Source organism: Podarcis filfolensis, assembly GCF_964270895.1.
Source record: "Podarcis filfolensis genome assembly, chromosome: 8".
Taxonomy (NCBI): Eukaryota; Metazoa; Chordata; class Lepidosauria; order Squamata; family Lacertidae; genus Podarcis; species Podarcis filfolensis.
The window spans coordinates 42,585,090-42,595,352 of record NC_139611.1 but is presented as its reverse complement, the minus strand read 5'-3'; the positions used below and the strand labels follow the sequence as shown (position 1 = coordinate 42,595,352).

The 10,263-nt window shown below is 55.5% G+C and overlaps 1 protein-coding gene across 14 annotated transcripts in view; it reads left to right on the top strand.

Moving 5' to 3' along the window:
* Positions 1 to 10,164, top strand: part of PMFBP1 (polyamine modulated factor 1 binding protein 1) — a 79,139-nt gene extending 68,975 nt beyond the window's left edge. For 9 of the 14 annotated variants that reach the window (XM_083626216.1, XM_083626212.1, XM_083626209.1 and 6 more), the window contains 22 exons: positions 160 to 243; positions 736 to 903; positions 1,223 to 1,465; positions 1,550 to 1,771; positions 1,861 to 2,091; positions 2,171 to 2,293; positions 2,397 to 2,523; positions 2,637 to 2,773; positions 2,870 to 3,116; positions 3,367 to 3,556; positions 3,841 to 3,994; positions 4,103 to 4,270; positions 4,348 to 4,515; positions 4,602 to 4,769; positions 4,847 to 4,993; positions 5,084 to 5,251; positions 5,352 to 5,414; positions 6,567 to 6,676; positions 6,803 to 6,877; positions 7,147 to 7,240; positions 8,825 to 8,895; positions 9,835 to 10,164. In XM_083626216.1, the coding sequence (XP_083482342.1) occupies positions 160 to 243; positions 736 to 903; positions 1,223 to 1,465; positions 1,550 to 1,771; positions 1,861 to 2,091; positions 2,171 to 2,293; positions 2,397 to 2,523; positions 2,637 to 2,773; positions 2,870 to 3,116; positions 3,367 to 3,556; positions 3,841 to 3,994; positions 4,103 to 4,270; positions 4,348 to 4,515; positions 4,602 to 4,769; positions 4,847 to 4,993; positions 5,084 to 5,251; positions 5,352 to 5,414; positions 6,567 to 6,676; positions 6,803 to 6,877; positions 7,147 to 7,240; positions 8,825 to 8,895; positions 9,835 to 9,895 (3,219 nt within the window). In that variant the 3' untranslated portion in view covers positions 9,896 to 10,164. Of the gene's footprint in view, positions 1 to 159; positions 244 to 735; positions 904 to 1,222; positions 1,466 to 1,549; positions 1,772 to 1,860; positions 2,092 to 2,170; positions 2,294 to 2,396; positions 2,524 to 2,636; positions 2,774 to 2,869; positions 3,117 to 3,366; positions 3,557 to 3,840; positions 3,995 to 4,102; positions 4,271 to 4,347; positions 4,516 to 4,601; positions 4,770 to 4,846; positions 4,994 to 5,083; positions 5,252 to 5,351; positions 5,415 to 5,821; positions 6,677 to 6,802; positions 6,878 to 7,146; positions 7,241 to 8,824; positions 9,810 to 9,834 lie in introns of those variants that run through there. The other 5 variants (XM_083626215.1, XM_083626213.1, XR_014551272.1 and 2 more) reach the window with 4 other exon arrangements.
* Positions 10,165 to 10,263: the final 99 nt, after the last annotated feature.

Genomic DNA, 10,263 nt, shown 5'->3' with positions numbered 1-10,263 from the left:
CGAGGCTCTTCCTGGCCCAGCAGCCTCCTGCTGCTCTTTCTGCCAGAGGGAGAAGGTTGCTGCAGCAGCACCCAAGGAAGGTTCCAAGTTCTAGGCATTGTCTCTGGAATCCCCCCCCCCTCAAGCTGCCAGTTCTTAGTCAGGCCCTTCTTCCCCCAGGTCGATCTCCGTGACCAGACGATTGTGAAACTTCAGGGATGTCTGAAAGCAGCTGAGGAGGAGCGAGTGCAAGGGAAGGATGAGGTGACATTTTGGGGACGGAGAGCCTCCTTGTCACAGTCTTGAAAAAGTAGCCCACAAAGGGTGGAGCTCCCAAGGTGACCAGCAGCCAGGCCCCCCTCCCTCCCCAGTGTTCTCTGAGCAGGGGAAGAGTCCCAAGGACAGCAGAGGATCAATCACCAAAGGGCAGGTCACAGGAGGTGCTTGTGTGTCCTCAGCAGGTTGGTGTTTGGAAACAGGCAGGCAAATCGCAGGGCAACACACAGTGAAGTTCCCTGGGCTCTCATCTGTTCCAGAAGCTGGAATGACTATAAGTCGGCAGCTCAGGATCTATCTTGACAAGCAGCAGTTGGGGCCATAGTGCGAGGATGAGGGTCCGGAGGACTTTGCCTCACATAGCGCAGAGGAAAAGAGCCAGGCCAGGAGTGGGAGAGAAGGGGCAGGATGAGATGGTCTGAATGTGTGGATTGCCTGGCAGCCTCCTGAGGATGCTCATCTGTCCCCTGGCACTGCCAGCTTGCAGGTAAAGAGGCCGAAGTGAACCACCTCAGGGGGCAGCTCCACCACCTGCAGGATGAGCTGAGGAGCCTGCGAGACTCTTGCTCTGAGCAGGAGAAGGCAATAGTGGAGCAGACTCGGCTCATCTGCCAGCTCCAGCACGAGAAGGAGTCCTCCCTCAGCAAGGTCTGTTCCCTCTGGCGGGGGGTGGGGGTGGGGAGTGGTTGCAAACTCAGTTTGGCCCCCATTTCCCTACCAGCTGATCTCAGTTTCCTGCCACCCCCTAAAGTTTGAGTCCCTTCCCTTCAACGGTCTGCAGCCTCCCTGCATTCTTGTGGGCTGCCCCTCCTCCAGGTGCACACCCAGAACCCCTGACTGCAGGGAGAAGGAGCCAATTTGGGGCCAGATCTATTCCTTGCTGCGTGGGGAAGAGAGGAGACCAAGCTCCAAGGCACCCCTCCTCTTACTCACATGACAACCTCCCCCCCGGCTGTGCTGTTTGCAGAGCCAGAGCAAGGCCGCCGCCCTGGAGCAGCTGCGGGGTGAACAGCTCTCTGCCCGGCAGGACCACCAGGCCAACATGGACCAGCTGCAAGACAAGCTGCAGCGCCTGCAGCAGGAGCTGGATATCTGCAAGGGGCGCAACCAGGAGAACCTGAGCAAGCTGCAGTCCCGCGAGTGCCGGATCGAGAAGCAGACGCTGGACCTGGAGATGCTGCTTCAGCAGTGCCAGGTCCTCAAGGAGCAGGTGAGCCGAGCCAGCTGGCTGCACCCCACACCCCACTCCTACCCTCCCACCCAGAGCTGCCTACCTCCCTTTCCCCCCCCACAGCTCCTTTACTACGAGGAAGTGACCCAGAAGCAGGAGCGGGAGCTGTCCTGCCAGAGCGAGCGAGAGCGGCACCTGCACGAGCAGCTGGGCCAGGTGGAGAGCAGCAGCACCCTCCTGGAGGGTAGCCTGGAGCTCTACAAGAAGAAGTTCCAGGCCTCGCTGAGCAGAGCCGGGGAGCTGGAGTGCCAGTTGCAGCGCCTGGAGGAGGAGGCCGCCTGCCAGGTAGGGGCCCCGGTTCAGAGGGGAAGGCGGTGGCAATGGGAGCCTGGCTGCTCTCCTGGCCCTAAGTTGCGCTTGCCCTGTTGTCGCAGGCCAAGGAAAAGGACGAGGCCCTCTATAGGTTGCAAGCGGAGCAGCAGATCCTGCAGGAGGAGCTGAAGGGCAAATGCTGGCAGGCCAGCCGGGCGGAAGACACCGCCGACCAGCTGATGCGGGAGCTGCGCGACACCCAGGTGGAGCTGGCCCAGAGCCGGCAGCTCGCCTGCCATTCTGAAGAGACCATCCAGGCGCTGCAGGAGCAGTTGGCAGCCAACCGTGTCCAGGTGAGCCTGGCCTCGGCCCCCAACCCCACGGGCAGCAGAAGAGGGAGCCTCCTCTGACTGACTGCTGTGTGCTCTTCAGCTCCTAGACCAAGAGGCGGCGCTGGCCACGTTGCACAGGGACTTCGCTTCTTACAAAGCAACTCACAGCTGCTCTAACGGCAGCTATGAAAGCCAGATAGTCGCCGCAGAGACCCTCAGGCAGGTAGGCCCTGTTCTCGGGCCACAACACTTGTTGGGGGGTGCTGGGGGGAGCCCTGGAGATGTAGGGCTCCAGGCTGAGTCGCGGTTCTCTTTGTTCTGAGCAGAAGCTGCTGAAAGAGGAAGAGGAGAGCTCTAAGCACCAGCGGCAGGCTGAGGAGTACCAGGGCCTGGTGCAGGATTTAAAACTGGAGCTGGTGAGGGTCACTGAGCAGAAGAGCAGCGCTCTGAACGGTAGGAATGAGTGGAAGTAGCAAGGATGTAGGCCAGACCTTCCCACTCTTGGCCTGGGCAGACGTCGGGCTGGGCTCGGCCGGTGCTGAGCAAGAGGCCACCTTTTTTTCCAGACTTGGCTCACCTGGAGCTGAACTTGCAAAGCCTGTATGAGGAGGCAGCAGCTGAGAGGGACAAGCAGCAGCAGCAGGTCCAGCAGCTGCAGATGGAGCTCAAGCAAAGCCGCAAGCTGGTTGCTCAAAGGGAGCAGGTGAGCACCTCTGCCTTCCTTTGTTGGGAGGCTTGCTGGGGTGTGTGGGTCCTTGTCTGAGGCTGACTCCCTCTCTGCACTCCCTCCCTCCCACAGGCCATCCAGAAGCGAGATGCAATCCTGCGAAAGTCTCAGGCGGAGATGGTGCACGCCTGCAGCACCCTGCAGGAGAAGGGGCAGGAAGTGGAGCAGCAGCGTGCCCGTGCCCATCACCTGGAGGCCAGCCTGCAGAAGGCCCAGCGGGAGCTGGAGCACAGCAGAGCAGAGTGTGCCACATTGTGTGCCGAGGTGCAGGCCCTGCGGCGGAACTTGCACGAGAGCCAGGAGCAGCACCAGAAAACTGGTGAGTGGGGCCAGGACGTGTGAGGCTGGAGGCCGGAAATTCCTGTCAGTATCGTTGAGACTAGAATACTGGGCAGCGGCAACAGTTGGAGCAAAGCAGCAAAGGTGGGAGTGAGAAGCAAGCCGAGGACCCATCCCCTCTCCCACCTCCCCAGAGCCTTGTGGGATGCTTCAGCCAGCCCACCTGCTGGTTTCTTCTGCTCCCCTTTGGGGCTCCTGCCAGCATCTCAGACCCTCCCTCCGCCCCACAGCCCAGGAGCTGGCGCAGCAGGAAGAGCAGGTGCTGCTGGCCCAGAGCAGCCTGCACAACGCCCAGGAGCAGCTGAGTGAGCGGCTCACAGAGCTCACACATCAGACACAGGCTGGCCGCCGGCTGGAGGCAGAGCTCCGGGTTCTCAATGAAAGGCTCTCCGTTGCTGAAGCAGAGCTGGAGCAGAAAAGGTAGCAGCTGCAGTGGCAAATGGCAGGGGGTGGGGGTCTCCTTAGGCCCTGACATGAGTCTCTATGGGGGGAAAGGATTGCAGAAGAGGAGGGGCGCCTTCTGTGGCTACTAGTTGTGAAGGATCAAAGAGCAGTGGGAAGGGAGCTGTTGTCCTCAGGTCCCACTTGGGGCTTCTCTTGAGGCATTGTGATGGGCTGCCTGCTGTCAGCAAGAGGAGGCTGGTCTAGATGGAACCACTTTGACCCAGTGTTTTTATTCTTGCTGCTGATTCTGCCTTCCCCAGAGAACTGTTGGAGCAACTGATGGGAGAGCTGAGCCAGTCAAAGCAGCAGCACCAGGCAGCCATGCAAGAATCCCAGCAGCACCAGAAGGAGGCATCTCGGCTGCAGCAGAAGCTACAGAGCAGCCGGGAAGGGCTGAAGAGCCTGCAGCTGAAGGTGGGGAAGGGGAAAGTGGAAGGGCTTGAAGGGCAACTGCCATCTCAGCCAAGCCAATTGCTTCTGCCTGGTGGCAGCCTGAAGCCTTCTGGTATGTGCCGCCCACAGGTGCAAGGGAACCAGTCGGTGCTGGATGAGTTGCAGGCAGAGTTGGGCCAGCAGAAGCGCCAGGAGGAGGAGCTGCAGCGGCAGCTGCGAAGGGCCAAGGAGCAGGAGAGCCAGCTGGTACAGCAATGCAAGGAGCTGCAGCATCAGCTCCAGAGCAGCCAGTGCAGGGTGAGCCACTGGGCAGGGCTGCAGGGAGGAGGCATGTGCCAAGTCTCCCAGGAGCTGACAGCCCCCTGGCCTTGCAGTTGCAGGAGGAAGAGTGGAAAGCCCAGAGCCTGCACACCTGCGCCACAGAGCGGGAGACAGAGAGCCGTGTTCTGCGTGAGCAGCTGAAACAGCAGAAGACGGAGCTGGAGGTGCTCCACAGAAAGTATGAACACGCCCAGTTGCAGCTGCAGCAGGAGACAGCAGAGGTGAGTGCTGCCACTGCCACCTCCCCCCGCCCTCGCCTGTCTTCCTGCAGGTTGACCAGGCTTGCCTCCCCCACCCCACTCCACAGGTGTTGCGCCAGGAGGCCACCCTCTCCCAGCTCCACACTGAGCTGCACACTGCCCAGGAGAAGGAGCGCCAGAACAACCAGTCCCTGGCTGCAGCCAAGAACATTGCCCAGGACCTCCGGCTGCAGGCCACGTCCTGCCAGGCCAGCCAAAGGGAGGCGGTGGAGCAGGTAAGGCCAAGCCAAACCTGAGCACCTTTTGGAGGACAGCCAGCCGGGAGATGACCTCTATCCTCCCTTCTTGGCAGCTGGAGCAGAGAACCCGGGAGGTGTCCTGCCTGCAGGCGGAGCTGCAGCTTGCCCAGCACAGGGCAGACCATCTGGAGGAAGAACTGAGCGGCTCCCGAGAACAGCTGCAGCAGCTGCTGGCCATGCAGAGGGAGAGGGAGCAGGAGGTGAGCATCCCTGGCCCAGGGAGGGAGGGCTGGAGGGGCCTTCTTGCTCAGCCCAAGCTCACCCAGCGGGCAACTCCTCTGTCTTCACAGGCCTGTGCCTCCGAGGAGCGGCTGAGCGCCCTGGGCAGCCAAGTGCAGCACTGGCAGCAGGAGCACCGGGCGGCCGAGCGGGCTCTGGCCGAAAAGGACGAGGAGCTGGTGGTGATGAAGGTGGAGCTGGCCTCGCTGGAGGAGAAGTGTCACCAGGCGACAGAGGAGGTGACGAGGGGCTCCCTGCAGGGTGGAGGGATACACAGCCAAGTCCTCCTCAGGTGGCTGATGCTTTTCCTTTGGTCCTCTCCTGGGGCTGCTTTGGCAGAGAGAAGAGCTGCAGAACGAAGTCAACGTCCTCCGGCAGAAGTTTGTGGTTTCCAGCCGGGACGTAAGTAAAGCTTGGGGAGGAGACTCATCCCCCGGACTCCCCAGGGGCACCATCCACCTCTGCTGCCCTAGGAAGAAAGCAGATCCCAAGTCATTGGGGAAGAAGGCCCTAAGCGAAGCATCCAAAGAGAGTCCTCGTGGCTTCTGGGTGGCACATTCACAAGCTGAGGTGACAACAAAGGTCACAGCAGGCTGGGCTGGTTGCCTCAGGGAGTTGTGAAAGCAACAAGCCTGTCTAGCCTCAAAGCCAGAGCTGGTTGCACCCCATGCACTGAGGTTGCCCAGCAAATACTCTCTCCCTCCCCTCCCCACCCTTCAGCCCCTATAAGCCTTGGTTTATTCTTCTCTCCAGAGTTAGAGCTCAGCTGATCTCGTTCTTTCTCTCCTTTCCTTCTCTTTGTTGCTCAGCTTCCTCCAGCTTTGTCTTGTCCCTCCCTTCACCCGCTGCTGCTCTCCTCCAGCCTTTCCTCAGGGCCGGTTGCCCTGCCAAGTTCTTGAGCATCTCTGATACTCTCCTTTGCATCCTCTTCCGCTTGTCCACATCCTCTCTAAGGTCTGATGCTGTCCTCAAGTGGAACTTGACCAAGGTTGAGGTTTTGCTGGTGGCACAGTGAGACCACCCACTGAGATTGGGGGGGCAAGCAAATGAATTTGCAGAAGACCAAAGAAGGTTCCTTTTCACACAACGTAGAACTCGATGGCACTCACTGCCACAGGGTGTGCTGACGGCTGCCAATTAGAATGGTTTAAATGGGGCAGTAGACAACCTCAAGACAAAGAGATGTGCCAGTAGGTGTTGGCCATGATAGCTTTGTGGAACCTCCTTGTCCAGAGGCAATCTACCTCTGAATACCAGGCACTGGGAAATGTTCTAGACCTGATCCTCTGCCTTTGGGTTTCCTGGTTTGGACCCCCAGATGCTGCACCAGGTGGAGCTCTGAGCCTGCTGCAGCAGGACTCTTGGTCTGTGGCTCACCAGAGACCTTGTGGTTGCCATTTGGGAGTCTTGTTTGCATCTGGCTCTGCTCTTCATTCTTTAGCCCTTTCAGAATAGTTTAGGGGCAAGAGAGGGGAGGGGCCAGTGGAGGTTGCTTTGCACTTCTGGAACCATGCCAGGGTGGCCTTCCTAGACTGCCCTCTTCTTACCTGGCAGGTGGAATCCCTGCAGACCTCCCTGGAGACAGCACGGGCCGACAGCTACCGCCTGCATCATGAGAGTGAGTTGGTGGTGTCCAACGTCAGCCAGTGGGTGAAGGAGCAGAAGTGAGTTTGTGCCACCTGGCTTGGCCGCCTCCTCCTCCTGGGGTGGGTGAGAATGGGCTCTAGCAGTACTGCTTACCACCTTTCCTTGCCCCTTGTTACTTCCTCCCAACTGGTGTCTCGTTGCAGGCAGGTGAACGAGAAGTTGGGCGACAAGATCCGGGACCAGATCAAGCAAATTGCTCAGCTGACGGGCGAGAGGGAGTAAGTGCAGCAGGCTGACACGGGCGGGGGGGGGGGGCTCCTCCAGGCCTCCCACACTTCTGCTCTTCCTCAAGGGGTGGGCAGCAGGCTCACCTGCGGGTCCCAATTTCCCCTGCCTCTACCCCATATCTCCAAATATTGTGCAGGACAAGAGGTGTTTTTAAAATTCAGGCGCTCCTCCTTTCCTTGTCCTATTATCCTCATGTTTAAGTCCAAAGGCTGCTGCATGGCTGTTAGTTCCCCTTTGTTAACGCAGGTTCTTTCCACAGCCACCTCCATGGGCTAATGGAGAGACTCCAGCAAGAGAATAAACGCTTGAAAAGTGAAGTGGATGAGCGGCGTATTGAGTGTGAGCGCCTCAAGGTGAGTGGAAGGCTCGGTAGTGAAGGGCCAATAATCCCAGGGGTCCAGATGGCAGAAAGTGACACCCTGAGGCACTCTCAGTAGGCTGCCTCAGTTTCCCAGCAGGGAAGGTAATGAGTGAGTGGCAAGGTGTTCTGTGAGCCTGCAAGGCAGGCATTTATTATTTGAAGTAAAGTACTTCTGGAACCCTAAACCCACAAATGCAGAGTGGGCCAATATTGCCATAACAGGAGACATGGCAGAAGATGGGACAACCCCAAGGATTCCCCAGACCACCCACATCATTTAATGAGAAGGCATTGAACAAGTGCTGTTGTGGAGGCTTTTGCAGTTCAGCAGCAAGAGCACAGAGAAGTAGGCTTCCAGCATCCAACCCACAAGGAGTGCCTGGTAGTGACCACAGAGCCTGTGTGTTGCGCAAATCCACTCCTTGAAAACACAGATCCTCGGACTGCCAGAGGAGGAACAGCGGATGGTTCACCAACAGAGATGATTACGTAGTGATTCATGATAGCCAAAGCCATAAATCTTAGCTATTGAATTTATTTTGGAAAAATAGTGTGAAAAAGAAAAGCTGCTTTCCATGTCTGGAGACTGAGCAGCTGAGAACCCAGATGGAGGTGAGTGACTTAGAGAAGAATTTTCATTCTGCCCCCAAACCACATAACACCCTCAGGGCATAAGGTGAGCGAAGCCTCCCTTTCTCCAATTACCTTCAAGACTGCTATAAATTACAACTGAGAGGTTCTCTGTCTGCCAGTTGAAATTTACATCTGGTGTGTGAGCTACCTTCTTAAGAAGAGTTTATCATTTAATGATCAAGGGTGTTCGGATTGTTAGAAATCTTTTATTTTTAATTCTGTTTTTTTTTTGACAAAACTGTTGACTTCAAACTGAAAGTATTTTTTCTATGTCACTGAGGGAAAGAAATGTGGTTTGATAAGGAATGCTGTGAAGACCTTAAGGTCTTAAGTTTTTAAGATGCGTATTGAACTGTTAATAAGATTAAGAACACTCAGTATGGCAAATACATTGTTGGACACTCCATTGACTGTCGCCATCTTACAGCAATTATTGGATGAGCAGTTAAGAGAGATCAGAGCTGAGATTGATGAAATGGTGAATGAAAATGGACCAGAGAAGGATGAAATGGAAAATGGTATTAAAGAGGGCACAGAGACTTTGGAGAACAATATCAAAAAAGGATTTCCAGAACAGGAGAGTGAAATGGTAGAGTTGGAGGTAGCAAATGGAGAAGTCCTTCACACCAGTATCTAGAGGAATGAAACACCCAAATGGCACGAGTTATGATGTTGAAGGAATGGAATGAAGCCATGGACATCCTGAGCTGGCAGAGACAGAAGATCAGAAGTCCCTTTCACATCTCTTTTCCTTTTATATTCCTTCCTCTTTTTTCCTTTTGTTTTCCTTGTTGTCCTCTACTCTGGGACATTATTGGGATTATTCTTTCTCTTTTCGTTTTTGTTCATTTTGTATTGTATTGTATTGTATTACAAAAAAAGCGCCTTAATGAAATCTTAAGGGAAATAACACACACACAAAGTCTCCTCTTTCTGGTTGCAGGCTTTTCACAGCAGTGATTTGGACCCAGGTGCTGTACTACCACAGCCTTGGCCTACGTTCCCAGCGGATGAGTAAGTGCTTCTGTTCTCCCCCACTCCTCTCCTTGGACAATGCCAGCACCAAGGCGCTTCCCTGCCTTCAGGGGACTTGCTGACTCACAACCTCCTTCAGTGACGTGAGTTAACTTCCAAGCCAGGGACTGCCTGGACCAATCTTTTGAGGCAAAAGATGCCTCTGATGGCAGGAAGGCACTTTGCACAAGCTTGGCTTAAAAAGTTATTTTCTCGGCTCACACATGCAGGCTGGGGCATCATAGCACCCTACACAAAGCACCAGAAACCTCTGAAAAGCCTGCAAAAGCAGTGTGGTGAAGCCTCTGTAAGGAACTGCCTGGTATAGCAGGCTATGGAGTTCTGTTATACAGCAATCTTTTTCCAGCAGCCAGTGAGATGGGCCCTGGGCAAATACCCCCCCCCCCCGCCCCACAGCTTTCCTGCAAGGGTGGGGAGCTTGTAGCCCTCTGGCTATTGTGAGGTTCTGTCTCCCCTCACTCCTGGCAATAGTGGCTGGGGCTGATGGAATCTATCATCATCCAGAGGGCCACATGCTTAAAGCCAGGGGCCGGTAGCAGACCAGGCCACAGTTCCCCAACTGACCTCTAATGGAGTTACATACCAGTATTGGGAGGGAAAAGTATTTAAATAAACTCTTTATCCAACATTATGTCTAGAATTGACTTTAGTCCTTGGGTGTACAGAAGCCATTTCCACTCCCTCTCAATCATTTATGGTGGGTGCAAACATGCCCTTTCTTAAGAGGACCAATGCTGTGTACAATAGTCTAAAATGAAGTAATAGCATTCAAATAGATGCTATCTTATTTTCAGTCTCCTGTAGAGATTCCCTGAGCAAACTGATTGTTAGTCAAGTCAAGCAGCATGGATGTAGAAAGCCATTCCTGCTGTACCTCCCCCACCCACCCCAAATCATCATCATCATTACCATTTGCAGCTCTCACTGCTTGAGCCGGAAACAAAGCAAAGTGCTGGCTACAAAGTGGAACCTGTCCTAGCCCCGCCACGGCTGCTGGATACCTACTCTTCGCCACACACGCTGGCTCCCTCCCTGCCCAGCAGAGGACACACCTTGGTGCCTGCCGCGCCAGGCTCCAGTGAATATTTGGACAGGGACCGGCCGATCGACTAATCATGTGACTTCTGATGCAGAAGAAGAAAGAAAGAAAAAAAGAACTTGTGCAGATACTAAGCTAATAAATGGGGAAGTGCTGAGCCACTTTCCCCAAAAAAACCACATGTTATGCTGTGAGCGTGTATAAGGCAAAAGGGAGGCAGGTGGCAGAAAGCAGGATGGGCCGAGAGAGGACAGGGCTCCCCACAGGTACACCCCAAACACACCTTGCTCCAGCCTCACCCCCAACCT